The following is a 17,368-nucleotide window of genomic DNA, read 5'->3' on the forward strand; positions in this document are numbered from 1 at the left end:
TTTAAGTAACATTTCTCTATGTATATATGTATGTATGTATGTATAAACTCCTGAAGATGAACAGAACATGTTCGAAACGCTTTGCGTTATGTTAGATTGCGCATAAAATAAAAAGTGACTGGTAGCAGAAACTTGAAATAAATAATCAGTGGAATCCTATCTGAGCCACATGAGGCCACCGATCCCATAAAGTGCACCCCACGAATATTATCCTCGAATAGCCCGGAAAGTTCGTTAGTGGGGTTCGTGCAGAGCGCCTTCCTAACTCGGAGTCGCCGACTCGGCGAGGGCGCCGACGCACCTACAGACGCCGGCAGCACAGCCGCCTCGGGCGTCGCGCGGGTATTACGGCGGAGCGCCGTCGGCGGGGAGGCGGCAAGGGGGCAGTGGCCCGGCGCGTGGTGGGGGGAGGCCGGCGCGGGAATCGAGCTCGCCTCCGCCGCAGCTGTGAGCGGCAGCCGCCGCCGGCAGGCCCTCAGTGCCACACCAGCGGCCGAGCAGCCGACACACGAAGTGCGCGCTCCGCGACTGAGATAACAACAGACCGCGTGTCGCCGTGGAACCGTGCAGTCTGAACGCTCGCGAGTGCCGCGACCGTGAACCGTTTCCTCCGGCGGACTATGCAAAGCTTCGTGAATGCTTCACGCAATAACTAACTTGGATATACCAGAACGCTGTGAGTAAAAACAGTAGTCACAAAACCTAGCACCGCCTTCTCACATGCCGGCGTGAACACAACACACGAAACCGAGCCTTACGAGGTCGCCTTAACGAGGCGAGGTGCCCGTCAAAGTAACCGCCACTTAACCGCTTCCCACCCGATGACAAATAATAGCCTAGCACACACTGTTTACAAACACGGACGAAATTTGTATGTCACCCCGCTAAGAATAGAAACATCGTCCAGAAACTGAGTGTATCTGAAATTCGGATGTACTACTCCTCAATCGATCACACCTTGAAATCGGTCATTTTTCTTCTGTATTGCAGATATTGTTTTACGCTAAAACTTGTGAGAAGGACTGACAGCAAGTCTGCTCCGAGGAAGTTTATGGAATAAAACTCATAAAACACGCCGGGATGATCGAGTGTGAACTGGTATGTTGACCAACGTTTGTAATTTAGTATAACGAATGTACATTTCACTTATTTGTTTAACAGACCTCTTTTCGAATAGCCAACGCATTACTAGCGAACAGACCGTTCTTTTCATTCAAGTTTTACTTTTACGCTAGTAAAAGTAATAAAACTGTCAAAGTTGTGTAACCAATACCCATATTAGAAAGAGCCATATAAATTTCTGTTGTTCGCATGACCGCAAAAGTAAGTTAAGTACATTCGCTGTGCTGTCTTTATTGAGGGACGGGATTGAGGTATTCATTCAGTGTCAATCGTCTACAAATGAAATCTTTTTTCTATTTTTCTAGTTCTTCACATTAAATTTGATGCACTTGCTTGACTCGCTTATAGAACCTGCAGTCCTGTGGACGAATAATACTTTTTTAAAAAAAGAAGATATGAGTGCCCCTATAATTCACATTTTCATTTCCACCTTTTAAACTGTTCTAGAATCACTAGAGTCACAATAATTTAAAGCTACTAAGTTCTCCAAGATTCTTGAGCAGTATGAGCTTGTTTGTACACCAGTCGCTTGTGTTTTGATTTCACGACACGGATCTTGGCTGGTCAGCTGTTTGGCATCGCAGTTTGCAAACACTGATTTCACGCTAAGGCAGGAAACAGAGCATCTTCCCTCAAAACAAACAACCATAAAGCAGCAACTTATTCTATTTACTAATTCTCATAATTTGATTTTATATACTTATTAAGGCATGCATATTATTTACAGTTTTGTTTGTATATATTGCTTTTTTAGTTTTTTTTTCTTTCCACGTGATTCTCCAAAGTGTGCGGAAGTCATTTCATCCGTTAACAGATGGTGTTAACTCTCCCATTTCTTTCTGCTTTCGCAATAATTTTGCCTTTGCGTGAGGAACTATACGATGGAGATAATAATAGTCAACTTGTTTACGGGCAATCCTAGCCAGGACACTTTGTTTGCAAAATACTTCAGCTGACATCAGCAGTCTGTCTGCAGTTGAAATGTGCTGTTTTCCCTCTCGTACGTCGAGTATTGGTTTCTTGATTAATTGCTCTCCGCGCTCGTAAACTAAGAATGGGGTCACGTGTCACGATGGACGCTATTTAAAGCTCGACAATCACGGTTAGTAAACGACATGCCGTCAGCGAACCTCCACTCAAGTTTTCAAAAGACTTGAAACAAATACGCGTTGTACGAAGTGATAAGCACATATGTACCGCACAAGGGTGATACTACGAGAGAAAAAAAATAACATTTAAGGTTTTTACTGCTTATTCGAACATTCGTTCTATTATTTACGTTTCTACCAGCCCACCTGTACTGTAAGCTATTTCCGTGACTGAATGTTTAAAGTATAAATAAAACACTACATAAACATTGCATTTAAGCTTAACGCATTCACTGTTTACAAACTTTCGTTGGAACCACTGACTGTGTTAAGCTCGAATGCAGTGCTCTCGAAGAAAATACTTGCAGGCTTCCCAGTTGCAGCGTACTTGAGTTAAACACAGATGCCCCCACCTGATGATGGAGCAAAGTCTCCGAAACTTACTGTAAATAAAAAAAAAAAAAACTTAAAAGCAGCTACTTATGTTGTGTTATTTGTATCTACTAGTCTAATTCCGCTTGGCAGACACATTTTCTTTAAATCGTGATATCTGATTATGTAAATCACCTATGTATGTGATTTTTGATTGTATTCTTGACTTTTGTGAAACCGCTGTATACACTTCATACTTTTAGGGGAATTTACTGCAAAGTCTCTTATGAATGGTGGGCCCCATGTGGTTCCCAAGTCGTGCAGCGACCATAAACCATAAAATTACCAAATATGCAGCAACAGTCGCAAAATCATGTTTTATTTATTCACTTTTGCAAATCGATTTCAACTGATTAACAGCCATTAACCAATACCTGAGTACTAGTCAGGGCACATATTGGTTGAAAGCAGCAATGGTGGCTGTTAATCAGTTGAAATCGATTTGCAAAAGTGAATAAATAAAACATGATTTTGCGACTGGTTTCTGCAAAATTGGTAATTTTTTTTGCAAAGTCTCTGTTAACATGTGATGCGGCAGTCAGAAAAACTGTGTTCAGGAGTGACGTTAGACAGTACCTGAAACTCTAGCAGTACACACGACTGAGAGCCTAACAGATACACTGTCACGTCTCCGTATGTCCATCTTTGTAGAGATGGTTGCGGGTCTCGGCTGCTCGATAGAGGATTTCAAGTTAAACACCTTTCATCCGTCAAGTTCCCAGACTTATTTTATTTGGCAACCAGTTTCAGCGTTTCACTACGCCATCTTCAGGCCCCTGACCGGCGTGTAGGAAGGATATAACTCGGCTGTGATCAAAACACGTTGACGGTGAAAGTGATCACTGCAGCAAAATATTGCTGGCCCCTGTTTTGATCACAGCCGAGGTATATTCTTCTTACACGCCGGTCAGGGACCTAAAGATGGCGTAGTAAAACGCTGAAACTGGTTGCCAAATAAAATAAGCTTGGAAACTTGACGGATGAAAGGTGTTTAGACATCCACTATACTGTCGTACAGAGGAGTCATTTACGCACAGTATGAAGTTTTCAAAACATTGACCTACAAGACCTAGTAAATTTATTTATTTATTTATTGCCAAATTATAGACCTCTTACCTGATGTTTAAAACAGGTCGTACATCTTAGAATTCGTCTTTTTACAGTTTTCTTTCCTTTTGTTTTATCCACAACATTTACAAAGAATGATACTTTTCAAAATAATAATTTAAGGTTGAAATATAAATAAAATTTTGCTGTTTTTTAAGAAGAACATAAAAAGAAGATAGGATAGATGAGAGATTTGTTAGTACCATCACCGATTGTGACTGACGGTGAATACCTCGGAATGGTTTCTTCGAGCCGTTGACCGCCAATCTCTCTCTCTCTCTCTCACACACACACACACACACACACACACACACACACACACACACACACAAATGGTTATTAGTAGAGAAATAATGTTGCTTATCCTATTTATTACTAATCCTATGTATTAACTACTTTAGGTACCCATAATGTACAGCATTTGGTGTTTTCTTGGCTAGATTGCCAGCACTTTTGCTTACTTACTATCACATCTCAGCTTCCTCCTCCTGTTCCTCCTCATTGTCACTATTTTCGTTGTCATTGTGGGTATCGCTGCCCATTCTCTGCAGATTGCTGTTACGCTGCACATAGGCATGTCTGTAATGTCGTGTCCGCGTATACTCATCATGTGCTGTTTTTGAAATACTGTTTGTCACTGCGTTTAATTGTCTCAATTAATTAAGACCTAGTAAAGCGAGGTGAACACAGTCCAGACACACAAGACGTCGTCAGAGTTGCGACTCGCATTCGGGAGGACGACGGTTCAATCCCGCGTCCGGCCGTCCTGACTTAGGTTTTCCGTGATTTCCCTAAATCGCTCCAGGCACATGCCGGGATGGTTCCTTTGAAAGGGCACGGCCGAATTCCTTCCCCGTCCTTCCCTAATCCGATGAGACCGATGACCTCGCTATTTGGTCTCCTACCCCAAGCAACCCAACCCAACCAACTCAGAGTGATTAGAAATTTAACGACGTTTTAATAAAGAAGGCTTCGCGCTTTGATTTGAAAGCGTTGCTAAGCATACAACGTATTGTGGAATTGGTTTATCACTGGTTTCTGTACCGGTCTTTATTGTAAAGCCAAACTGTAAGTAGCTACCACCATACTCGTCGTCAGGCGTTGGTTTACGTTTTGTAAATGCGTCCTTAGAAGGATCTTCCTGTCTTAAAAATCGTTTCACTGTTGATTTAAAACACGATCACGTTTAAATCTTGTGGCTAGGGCCTCCCTTCGGGTAGACCGTTCGCCTGATGCAAGTCTTTTGAGTTGACGTCACATCGGCGACTTGCGTGTCGATGGGGATGGGATGATGATGACAACACGACACCCAGTCCCTGGGCGGAGAAAATCTCCGACCCAGCCCAGAATCGAATCCGGGCCCCTTGGCATGACATTCCATCGCCCTGACCACTCATCTACCGGGGCGGACACGTATAAGTTAAGTTCCACAATACGGTTAAACTTCACAATTGTGGTAATCAGTAATCATCTCGTAATACGCACACTCCGGTTCCAGACGCAACCTTTCTTCGTATCAGGGGCCATTAACGACCTTGACTTCCGGAAGGCGTTCGATACAGTTCCGCACTGTCGCCTGATAAACAAAGTAAGAGCCTACGGAATATCAGACCAGCTGTGTGGCTGGATTGAAGAGTTTTTAGCAAACAGAACACAGCATGTTGTTGTCAATGGAGAGACGTCTACAGGCGTTAAAGTAACCTCTGGTGTGCCACAGGGGAGTGTTATGGGACCATTGCTTTTCACAATATATATAAATGACCTAGTAGATAGTGTCGGAAGTTCCATGCGGCTTTTCACGGATGATGCTGTAGTATACAGAGAAGTTGCAGCATTAGAAAATTGTAGCGAAATGCAGGAAGATCTGCAGCGGATAGGCACTTGATGCAGGGAGTGGCAACTGACCCTTAACATAGCCAAATGTAATATATTGCGAATACATAGAAAGAAGGATCCTTTATTGTATGATTATATGATAGCGGAACAAACACTGGTAGCAGTTACTTCTGTAAAATATCTGGGAGTATGCGTGCGGAACGATTTGAAGTGGAATGATCATATAAAATTAATTGTTGGTAAGGCGGGTACCAGGTTGAGATTCATTGGGAGAGTCCTTAGAAAATGTAGTCCATCAACAAAGGAGGTGGCTTACAAAACACTCGTTCGACCTATACTTGAGTATTGCTGATCAGTGTGGGATCCGTACCAGATCGGGTTGACGGAGGGGATAGAGAAGATCCAAAGAAGAGCGGCGCGTTTCGTCACAGGGTTATTTGGCAACCGTGATAGCGTTACGGTGATGTTTAATAAACTCAAGTGGCAGACTCTGCAAGAGAGGCGCTCTGCATCGCGGTGTAGCTTGCTGTCCAGGTTTCGAGAGGGTGCGTTTCTGGATGAGGCACCGAATATATTGCTTCCCCCTACTTATACATCCCGAGGAGATCACGAATGTAAACTTAGAGAGATTCGAGGGCGCACGGAGGCTTTCCGGCAGTCGCTCTTCTCGCGAACCGTAAACCACTGGAACAGGAAAGGGAGTAATGACAGTGGCACGTAAAGTGCCCTCTGCCACACACCGTTGGGTGGCTTGCGGGGTATAAATGTAGATGTAGATGTAAAGTAGCAATAAGTGTAATAAATCACTCACAGAGTAATGACTACCGCAGCACCGCACACTGATACACCGCGTACGTTTTCAGCAGTTGCAAAGCGGCAGGAAAACGCGAATAGCCACCGAGAAGACACGATCTAAATATCGCCAACGTCAAAAGCGTGCGAAACATTTCCGCCCAAAGCAGCGTCGCCTAATGAAGAGACGCGCGGTGAGGAGGGGGAGGGGCGGGTGGAAGGGTGAAATCCAATTTGCCTGTCTCCTCTTTACAGTCCGAAACATGCTACGGCAACTCCATGTTCTTTAACATTATACAGATGCGATTTTTATCAATGACTTTTCTATCATTTCACGTTAAAAATAAAGCAGCCTGAGAGAATTTAATTTATATCAGTACGTGTTTAAGCATGCCAGCTGTCCTTGAGAACCACCTGTGGTACGCATACCACCGTCTGGGAAACCCTTCAATAGACCGTCTCGTGATGCAGCGTCTGCGAGTAGAGTTTACCGAGTTGCGACACGAAAGGAACAGAAAAATTAAAACGCGTTATGAGTGGGGTGGACTCGCAAATCCTATTTTGTACAGGTCGTGCTTTCCAGGCTGCGCTATCCGAGAAGACGTTCAGCAGCAGCAGCCAGCCAATAGCCGACACTGCGTTGTCGGCACTACCCGCCCAGCTGTATCTGTGCTGCAACACAATGCAAATAAAGCTGTAGTAAAAACGAGAGAGGCGAAACAAGAAAACACCTTGTTTTTCTCGCACCTCGAGTCGCTTCTCGGAAGGGAAAGATTAACGGACACACCGGCTTGCCCGGTTTCGATTAAAGTAAATTCCCGGAACGCGCGCGGAGCTTACGTAACAGTTCCGCCTCGTCCCGGCTGCACGCACGTGTGCGGCAGCCGGGACCAGTTTGTACGCGCGCCGCGCCGCGCCGCCGGCCTTGCGCTGCGGTCAGATTTCGGTGCGAAGAGGTGACAGGGCAGAATCGACACGGCGCCGACCGGACCACGCGCTGGCTGTGGTTATACCTGGGCGTACCGAGGGCGCTCGGCCGCGCCGACGGTACCGTTTTTGACGGAGCAGCTCCGCTCGCTCGCTACCTGCATTCTTGTCCCTCTCTCTCTCTCTCTCTCTCTCTCTTTCTCTTCTCCCCTCCCCTCATACTTACCCGCTGCAGTCGCAACACCGTTCTCGTCGTCGCGGTGCTGTTGGCATTCCCGGTATTGTGTTTTCCAGAAATTGCCTGTCAGCGTGTTTCCAGGTATTTCTGAGGTCGCGGTCCTGGTGAGGGACGGCAGAGGTGGGGGGGGGGGGGGGGGGAGGGGGACAGCACTCGACCCCCTCGGCGGTACGCTCTCCGCGGCTTTCTGGAGCGACTGCCGCCTCGCGCAGAATTCAGTTTGCTTTGGTGCTCATAGGCCGCCTGAGGACAAAGTGGAGGGCGCATGAGGTAATGGCATCACTGTGTTTGTGGAAAGACGGCGTCCTCCGAGTTGCCACTGACGGACGCTTTCCGTCACAGCATCATTACTATTCTTCGATGTTTACATGTACATCCATACTCCGCAAGCCACCTGACGGTGTGTGGCGGAGGGTTTCTTGAGTACCTTTATCGGTTCTCCCTTCTATTTCAGTCTCGTATTGTTCGTGGAAAGAAAGACTGTCGGTATGCCTCTGTGTGGGCTCTAATCTCTCTGATTTTATCCTCATGGTCTCTTCGCGAGATATACGTAGCTGCGAGCAATATACTTTTTTTAACAAATCAAATCAAATTTTATTGTCGTTAAACAACTTGGTGTTGCAATAGACAGCGTCAAAAAATACAAGAAAAGGTACCAAAACACAATACAATACATACATGTTCTTCTTGTTGTGGTCTTCAGTCCTGAGACTGCTTTGATGCAGCTCTCCATGCTACTCTATCCTGTGCAAACTTCTTCATCTCCCAGTACTTACTGCAACCTACATCCTACTGAATCTGCTTAGTGTATTCATCTCTTGGTCTCCCTCAACGATTTTTACCCTCCACCCTGCCCTCCAATGCTACACTTGTGATCCCTTGATGCCTCAGAACACGTCCTACCAACCGGTCCCTTCTTCTTGTCAAGTTGTGACACAAACTCGTCCTCTCCCCAATTCTATTCAATACCTCCTCATTAGTTATGTGATCTACCCATCTAATCTTCAGCATTCTTCTGTAGCACCACATTTCGCAAGCTTCTATTCTCTTCTTGTCCAAACTATTTATCGTCCATGTTCCACTTCCATACATGGATACACTCCATACAAATACTTTCAGAAACGACTTCCTGACACTTAAATCTATACTCGATGTTAACAAATTTCTCTTCTTCAGAAACGTTTCCTTGCCATTACCAGTCTACATTTTATATCCTCTCTACTTCGACCATCATCAGTTATTTTGCTCCCCAAATAGCAGAACTCCTTCACTACTTTAAGTATCTCATTTCCTAATCTAATTCCCTCAGTATCACCCGACTTAATTCGATTACATTACATTATCCACGTTTTGCTTTTGTTGATGTTCATTTTATATCCTCCTTTCAAGACATACACGTTCCTTTTTTAAAGGTACCAATTAGTTTTTAAAAAGTATCCAGAAAACAAAAATATTTACAGTTATACATCTCCTTGGATCAAATTTGCCACAGAATATGATACCGCCTATATTTTCACTACATGCTGTAATCATCTTTCATTCTGGAGGCGTCTCAAGTTTTCTTCGAATTCCAGAATGTTGTAGGTTGTATTCAGAATCAGCCAATTTTTTGGTTTCTTCCCTAGTTGCTGTACTGGCATTTCCCTCAGTGTTATAGGCAGGTTGTTGAATAGCTTAATCCCCATGTAGTTATGGCAGTTTTGGGTTTTCTTTAGCCTTACCTGGGGCGTGTCAATGTAATGTTTATTTCTTGTGTTGTGTGAATGTACCTCCCCCCCCTTACTGTGAAGTTACTCTGGTTTTCTTTGGTGTCTATCAGACAGTGGTATATGAATATTGCAGAGAGAGTCATTATTTTCAGCTCCCTGAATACTGGTCTGCGTGATTCATTGTCGGGTAAGCCCTTTATACCCCCTAACTGCCCTCTTCTGCCACTTGAAAACTTCCTGAGCCCCAGAAGAGTTCCCGCAAAGTATTATGCCATAGACCAGGTGCGAGTGTAAAAAGGCATAGTATGCCTCTAACATGTGGCTCTTACTGACACAAGTCCTAAGTTTGCGCAATAAAAAAATTACTCTGGACAGTTTCTTGCATAGTTGTTGGGTATGTTCGCCCCAGTTAAAATTCGGGTCTAAATAAATTCCTAGCAGTTTGACAGATGTGTTTATCGTCCCTTCTGGTTTCAACTTACTCAAATGAAAATATATTGTCCCTGTTTTGTTGCCATTTAAGACCAATTTATTGCTTTGCAACCATGTGGTGGAGTTTTCTACCATGTGTGTGTTTTTTCCCTGTAAAGTTTCCAGATTTCCGTCTGATGTTATTAAGGTAAAGTCGTCAGCATATATAATTGATTTGTCTGGCAAGTTATGTGGGAGGTTATTGATATACACTAGAAAGAAAAATGGACCAATTACTGATCCTTGAATAACTCCGGTTTCATGTCTGATAGTTGGTTCTCGATTATGACCATTTGTAGTTTGTTATCAAGGTACGATTCTATTAGCGATAAATGTGAACCCTTTATTCCGTATAGTTTTAACTTAGAAAATAAGATCTCATGGGAAATAGTGTCGAAAGCTTGATTCCTCGGTGAAGGTACCACATGTTAGTTTGGCCTCTTTCCACAGATACCTGTCCGATGTGGTACTTGCTCGCAGCTACAGTACGGCTGTCTGCGTCATAGAGGCATACAAGTCACTCGACCGCGGGAAAGTGCTTTTTCCCCAAATTAAGAGTAGCGGCATTAAGAAATATTACAGTTCATTACAAATTAAGAGGGGCATAGCTTTTGTTGTTGTGATTACTTTGGAGGTCAGTTAAATGCAGTACATTCTTTTGTGAGGTTTCTGTCTGACACGAAGAACTTTAAGAGGACACGTATCAATGTTGTAATTTATTTTGCAGCACTACAATGTTGACATTTGGTCTGCTTATACTGAAAAATCAATTTGAAAATAATAACACTATACACAAGGTCATATGGTTCAAATGGCTCTGAGCACTATGGGACTCAACATCTGAGGTCATCAGTCCCCTAGAGCTTAGAACTGCTTAAACCTAACTAACCTAAGGACATCACACACATCCATGCCCAAGGCAGGATTCGAACATGCGACTAGATTGAAGCACCTAGAATCGCTCGACCACACCGGTCGACTACACAAGGTCAAAAAGGGCGTAGGCCACGTAATTGTTGAGCAAATACAAAAGAAGAGAGTTAATGGACATCTTGACTGAGAACGAAAAATTGTTGCGACTGAACGAAAAGCCAGTTTTTGTGACAGAGTTGTGTGTAGCGTCACGATTTAAATTTTTTTGGCTTTTAGGACGTGGCCATACAGCCATCTCAGCAGTGGAATGTCAGTTGTGACGATACGAACGTAAGAGCAACACAACATACAGTCCCCGTGCGGAGAAAGTCTCCGACCCGGTTGGGAATCGAACCCGCGCCCCTTCCGCTGGCAATGCGCCGCGCAGCTACCGAGGCGGACACGATTTAAACATCACCAGCGTCAGCTACGGTTGGCTTCCGACGTAATGTCGAACTTAACTGTAGTCTGGTGAACTATTAAAAATACCATCTCTTTAAGGGACCGTTTTGAGCTGTGGGCCGCTGTCGCTACACGTAAACGGTGTAGAAGCTACGAAAACACATCTGCTTCTCATTTACGGAGAACCGAACATCGTTAGTAAACTCCCGGTAGTGCGATATGGAACAGTATCAGAGCACTCGGGCATGAAAGGTTCGCGGTAAAGCTGGAGCAGCTTGTGTGTGTGTGTGTGTGTGTGTGTGTGTGTGTGTGTGTGTGCTCGCGCGCTATGATAAGGAGGCGGCGACTCGGGTCTGATAAATATGATAATGCGGACGGCGTGCTTCTGCGAAGCGACCGCAGCGCCGCGCGGGTGTGTGGCCACCACGTGTGTGACGGGAGATGCTCTCGCTCGACAAAAGGAGCGCAGTCCCACGGCAAAACTTAGCAATGTGCGTTCATAGCACGCACCACGGACGACAGATTGCCCGGTCAGTGTCTATTCTGTATCTACAGGGTCCGTCACGGGAATTACATGGTTTTCAAATAGGATGCACTCTGTCAGTTTTGTTTAAAATATTTTTTATTTATGACAATACATGGTTTATGTGGCCTCCCCCCCTTCCCGAGTACATTTGTATATCCCTCCTCTGCCTTTCCCTACTCCCTGTCGCGTCTGCCCAGCACCTCCCCCCTCTTATGGGCCCCCCCTTCCCCCCACCTAGTTTTTTCCTCTCTTCCCCCCCCCTTTTCACTTCCCGTCATCTGTCCGGGTTCCCCCCACCTGCCCTGGGCTGTGATGTATCATATTTGTGCCAATTTTTTAGTGCAGTGTTGAAGTGAATGTTCAGTGTTGTTCGTCTTTCCAAAGTGTTGCGAACAGAAAACATGCTGTCGCTGAGTGTGAATTTTATATCTCTTGCGAAAAGAAACCAGACTGTCGCCGTGTTTTTTTAATTGTCTGCCTATTATTTTACCTGTCTGCTTCATATGTATTTTATTAGCATCATCAACCCTTTGTTCTATGCTTTAAATTCCACGATTTTCCGCCATGGTACCATTTAAGTCTCCGATTTTATCGCCTGTTTTTATTATTTATTATCTTCATCTTTGTAAAACAAATTCTGTAGGCTGAAGAGCGGCATACTACGATGCTGCCAGCCCACCCCCTTCGGGGGGAATCGAAACCCAATAACGAAAAAAAAAAATACGTTGGCAATTTCATTGTTTCATTATGTCTTGTAGATCAGGTCGCTCAGATGTTAGCTGTTTACGTTCATGCATGATCCTGAAAACTCAAGAGTAGTGTCAGCCGACATCTGGCGTGGGATACGAACGATTTCCTCCTCGGTTGTCATCCTTCTATCTTCAAGGCGATATGGCTAGTTAATATATACTCGGTACTTGAGATATAACCACAAAAAGAAATTAGATAAGATTAGATCGGGGGAGCGAGGAGGCCAATGTAGATTGCCACCTTCTCTTTCTTATTTGATTAAAAATGAAACTTCTCCAGCTGTACTTAAGATTTCAGATTTATTTCATTTTCAATAAAACTTATTCCAGCTAATGTCCCACCAGCATCCAATTTAAATATGGATGTACAAAGATTCTCCTTCTTAGATCAGGCTGATTAGCAGCAGTTCGCCATCCATTTCTCTCTTTGGCCTTCCTTTTGAGAGCGGAGTAGGTGATGCAGCTGGTATCCTCTACGATCTGGCCTTTGTATTCTAGTCTCAGCCTGCCTCTTCTATTCTTAGCTTTACTGTCCCTTCAGTGATACTTTTAATGATACCACCATGTCTCAGCAGTTGGCCGACACATGCGTCCCTTCTGTGTTCGATTACCTCCAGGAGACAAGGCACTCCGTGGAGCAGTTCTTCGTTTGATATCTTGTATGCCCAGGAAATCTGGAGCATTCTGTGGCAGCACCACATCTCGAAAGCTGTTTTTTATGTTTTTCTGCTTATCCGAGTGTCCATGTTTCACTTTCGTACTGCAGGACACTCCAAACAAACGCGTTTATGAGGCTTTTCCTGGGATGCTTGTCCATGCTGCTGGACGTGAAAACGTATCTTCTCTTGTTAAAAGCAACTTTTGCCTGGTGTATTCGGCTTTCAGTATCCTTCCTTCACCTTCCGTCTGATGTAATTTTACTCCATAGGTAGGCAAAGGATTCCACGGTCTCCAGTCCATAGTTAAGTGAGCACTGGGCTACGGTGCTTCGCCTGCTCACCACTAGGACTTGTTTTGTCTTTATTGTTTTAGTGTTACAGTACGACCTGAGAGTGGTTCCCATCTGGCCCAGCGTCGCTTCTAGTTGTTCTGCATCTTCACTCAACACTTCACGCAAATCGACATGCGCAAATATTTGAGCAGTGGTACGAACGAATGCTGATTTGTGTGTAGTCAGCTGCGCTCTACTTCGAAGGCGGTCGCTACTAAATCGTCATAATTACTTGTTATTGCATGAGAGCTGTAGACTAAAGACTGAAATATGGTTCGATGCTGACCTCAAAGTTACTCTATCCAGAGCGGATCTCTTCAACTCTACACAGCCACTGAAACTTGAATCCGTTTCAACCACCTTAAATGAATTCAAGGCACAGCCTCCATCTGCAATGTTTATCCTTCAGACTTACCCCCATTATAACTGTGAATACTATTCCTAGCTATTATGTTATCTTTCTTCTGTCTCATCTGCTAACCTTTCCCTACTGTTTCTCGCTCTTCCATGCACCAGTCAACTTCTTCACCAAATAATGATTCTCTCCGTACTGCTCTTGCTGCTGATACTCAAATTCGACAATAACTGAATGGCCAAATTATTTACCACAATGTTAATAAGCTAACATTTCTGAAATGCCATTCCGATCGAAGCTATGCGGACACATATTAGTGAACATTACCCTTGGCTTTTATCACTGCTTGAACTCTGCTGGGGAGATTTCCAATGAGATTTTTGCATGTATGTGGAGGAGCTCCCTCAAGAACAGAAATCACAAAGACAGGGATATTGGACGCTGGGATCTGTAACGAAGTCCATGTTCTAATACGTCTCACAGGTGTTCCATTGGCCTCACGTTGGGATTCCTGGCAGGCCACTCCATTTCAGGGGTGTTATTGTCCACAAACCACTGCCTCACTGATGCTGCGCTGTGAGAGGGTGCATTGTCGCGTTCATGCTGTGAGGGGTCCACTTATACATGGAGCCCCAGTTTGTAATACATTACATGACATTTTTCATGAAATATATTACAAATTCGGGCTCCATGTACGAGTGGACCCCTCACATAAAAAAAACAAAAAGAGTGTAACGTTATTGCATTTTTTTTTTTCATCAGTCTACTGACTGGTTTGATGCGGCCCACCACGAATTCCTTTCCTGTGCTAACCTCTTCATCTCAGAGTAGCACTTGCAACCTACGTTCTCAATTATTTGCTTGACGTATTCCAATCTCTGTCTTCCTCTACAGTTTTTGCCCTCTACAGCTCCCTCTAGTACCATGGAAGTCATTCCCTCATGTCTTAGCAGATGTCCTATCATCCTGTCCCTTCGCCTTATCAGTGTTTTCCACATATTCCTTTCCTCTCCGATTCTGTGTAGAACCTCCTCATTCCTTGCCTTATCAGTCCACCTAATTTTCAACATTCGTCTATAGCACCACATCTCAAATGCTTCGATTCTCTTCTGTTCCGGTTTTCCCACAGTCCATGTTTCACTACCATACAATGCTGTACTCCAGACGTACATCCTCAAATTTCTTCCTCAAATTAAGGCCGGTATTTGATATTAGTAGACTTCTCTTGGCCAGAAATGTCTTTTTTGCCATAGCGAGTCTGCTTTTGATGTCCTCCTTGCTCCGTCCGTCATTGGTTATTTTACTGCCTAGGTAGCAGAATTCCTTAACTTCATTGACTTCGTGACCATCAATCCTGATGTTAAGTTTCTCGCTGTTCTCATTTCTACTACTTCTCATTACCTTCGTCTTTCTCCGATTTACTCTCAAACCATACTGTGTACTCATTAGACTGTTCATTCCGTTCAGCAGATCATTTAATTCTTCTTCACTTTCACTCAGGATAGCAATGTTATCAGCGAATCGTATCATTGATATCCTTTCACCTTGTATTTTAATTCCACTCCTGAACCTTTCTTTTATTTCCATGATCGCTTCCTCGATGTACAGATTGAAGAGTAGGGGCGAAAGGCTACAGCCTTGTCTTACACCCTTCTTAATACGAGCACTTGGTTCTTGATCGTCCACTCTTATTATTCCCTCTTGGTTGTTGTACATATTGTATATGACCCGTCTCTCCCTATAGCTTACCCCTACTTTTTTCAGAATCTCGAACAGCTTGCACCATTTTATATAGTCGAACGCTTTTTCCAGGTCGACAAATCCTATGAAAGTGTCTTGATTTTTCTTTAACCTTGCTTCCATTATTAGCCGTAACGTCAGAATGGCCTCTCTCGTTGCATTGCATTAAAATATTATTATTTGTGTTTGTTAATGGATATGCAATGCATAATATTTGTCTTACGGAAAGTTACTGTGTAATGTGTTGTTGAGCAAATGGTGTGCTTAATCAGTTGCACTGTAATCCAAAAACAAATTGAACAGCTTAATTTGGAAAACCAGTATGTAATGCCTATAATGATATCAGTCCCTCTGAAATTTACTCACTCTCATGAGCAGCGAGTTCTATGGCTTTGTGCAATAAACTGATAAAATTCCCTATGCAAATAAACAATGAAAGACATTTTCCTTAGCTCTTGAGTCGCAACGGATGTAATCTTGGTATTCTGTTCTCTTCACAGTAGGCACAGAAAATATTCAGTCTTGGCTCAGCGAAGTGCAATGCTGGCCATAAAATGGCTTCATACAAATAATGTCAGTAGATTAGTTGATAAATGAATAACCTTGCAAATGCTCAGTGAAGATTTTGGATATTGTCTCAGTGCTGTGCAATGTCACCCACACTAAAGCTATTACAAACATTAATACTGTTCTGATTCTGGCACAGTCAATATTTTTTACTCGATTGAAAAATCATTTCTCTCAACAAAAAAAAAATCTTTGGATTTAATTAAATACGACGTGGAAGAGGATGAGGTACTGAGAAGGGGTATCCTAAGACCTAAAACTTTAGTTCGAAAATTGTATTCAAAATAAAGTTTCTCCTTCATAAAATGTAATATGAAACATTTTATATTAACTTAAAAATCAGTGAACTTCTCAATTGTTCTACAATTCTCACTTACTGACGTAGTTAACAATACTTGTATTGTTACATGACAAAAGGTCTGACATCGTTTGACAAAACAGATTCCAAAATTTAACTTCCTTGTATCAGGTGTACAAAATACACAAAATATTACCAATGGGGTATACCTAATCAACCTATATATTAAATCTGATGGAAGATACTTGGTTCCTGCATTCAAGGGACAGTAGCGTTAGTATTAGCAAAATCCACAATGCGTTGCTGCATACTTAAAACTAAACATACAAAGTTTCATTATCTTACAAAACTGTATTATGCTGCGTCCATAGGCCAACAGCTGAATTCCTACAGCCAGCCACCAGCTTAAAGTCTTACATCATACCTTTAACAGAGTGTGGCGGCAATTGCCACTGCGCTCCGCGCGCCCCTACTTAACAATCGATTCTGCCACTCAGGTAACATCTTTGATTCAGTGGTGTCACAGATACAAGCTCTTCTACTTGTGATAACCATGTCATGTCATTTTTCATTAAATATATTACAAACTTGAGCTCCATATACAAGTGGACGCCTCACAATGCAAACAATCATCGTCTCCGAGCTGTACCTCTACCGCACGCAGTAAACAATTCTCTAAAAATAGCTCCTATTTGTTCTGCAGCACTAGAGTGTCCCTGGCCGTCAGTACATGAGACCTGCCCGGTCCTGGTTCAGCTGTGGTTGCTCCTTCGCATGTCCACTTCACAATGAAATCACCAGCGTCGAACTGGGCATATTTAGAAGGTCTGAAATGCCCTCGATGGATTTGCTACTCATGTGATGTCCAGCGACTCTATCACGTACAAAGTCACTTAGCTCTCTTGGCCGATCCACTATGTTGTTGCTTTTCTACTAACAACACAACACTTCCCACCCCCTTTCACACTAGCAGATTCTCTTCTTGTTACACACAGCAGTACGTAGGGATTTCCAGACGCTTTTCGTCAGATAGTGTTACTATACCCAGTGCTGATTTTCTGGAAAAAATTAAGTGGTGCTCTGAATGACCTGCTGTCAATGTCTGG

At 43.6% G+C, this 17,368-nt stretch overlaps 1 protein-coding gene across 2 annotated transcripts in view; it reads left to right on the forward strand.

The window, feature by feature from the left end:
* Positions 1-524: 524 nt before the first annotated feature.
* Positions 525-17,368, forward strand: part of LOC126416221 (suppressor of cytokine signaling 2-like) — a 307,587-nt gene continuing 290,743 nt past the window's right edge. Inside the window, exons 1-2 of one of the 2 annotated variants that reach the window (XM_050083822.1) lie at positions 527-676; positions 991-1,098. In XM_050083822.1, coding sequence (XP_049939779.1) covers positions 1,081-1,098 — 18 coding nt within the window. In that variant the 5' untranslated portion in view covers positions 527-676; positions 991-1,080. Of the gene's footprint in view, positions 677-990; positions 1,099-17,368 lie in introns of both variants that reach the window. The other variant, XM_050083823.1, reaches the window with a different exon arrangement.

Source organism: Schistocerca serialis, chromosome 8 (genome assembly GCF_023864345.2).
Source record: "Schistocerca serialis cubense isolate TAMUIC-IGC-003099 chromosome 8, iqSchSeri2.2, whole genome shotgun sequence".
Taxonomy (NCBI): domain Eukaryota; kingdom Metazoa; phylum Arthropoda; class Insecta; order Orthoptera; family Acrididae; genus Schistocerca; species Schistocerca serialis.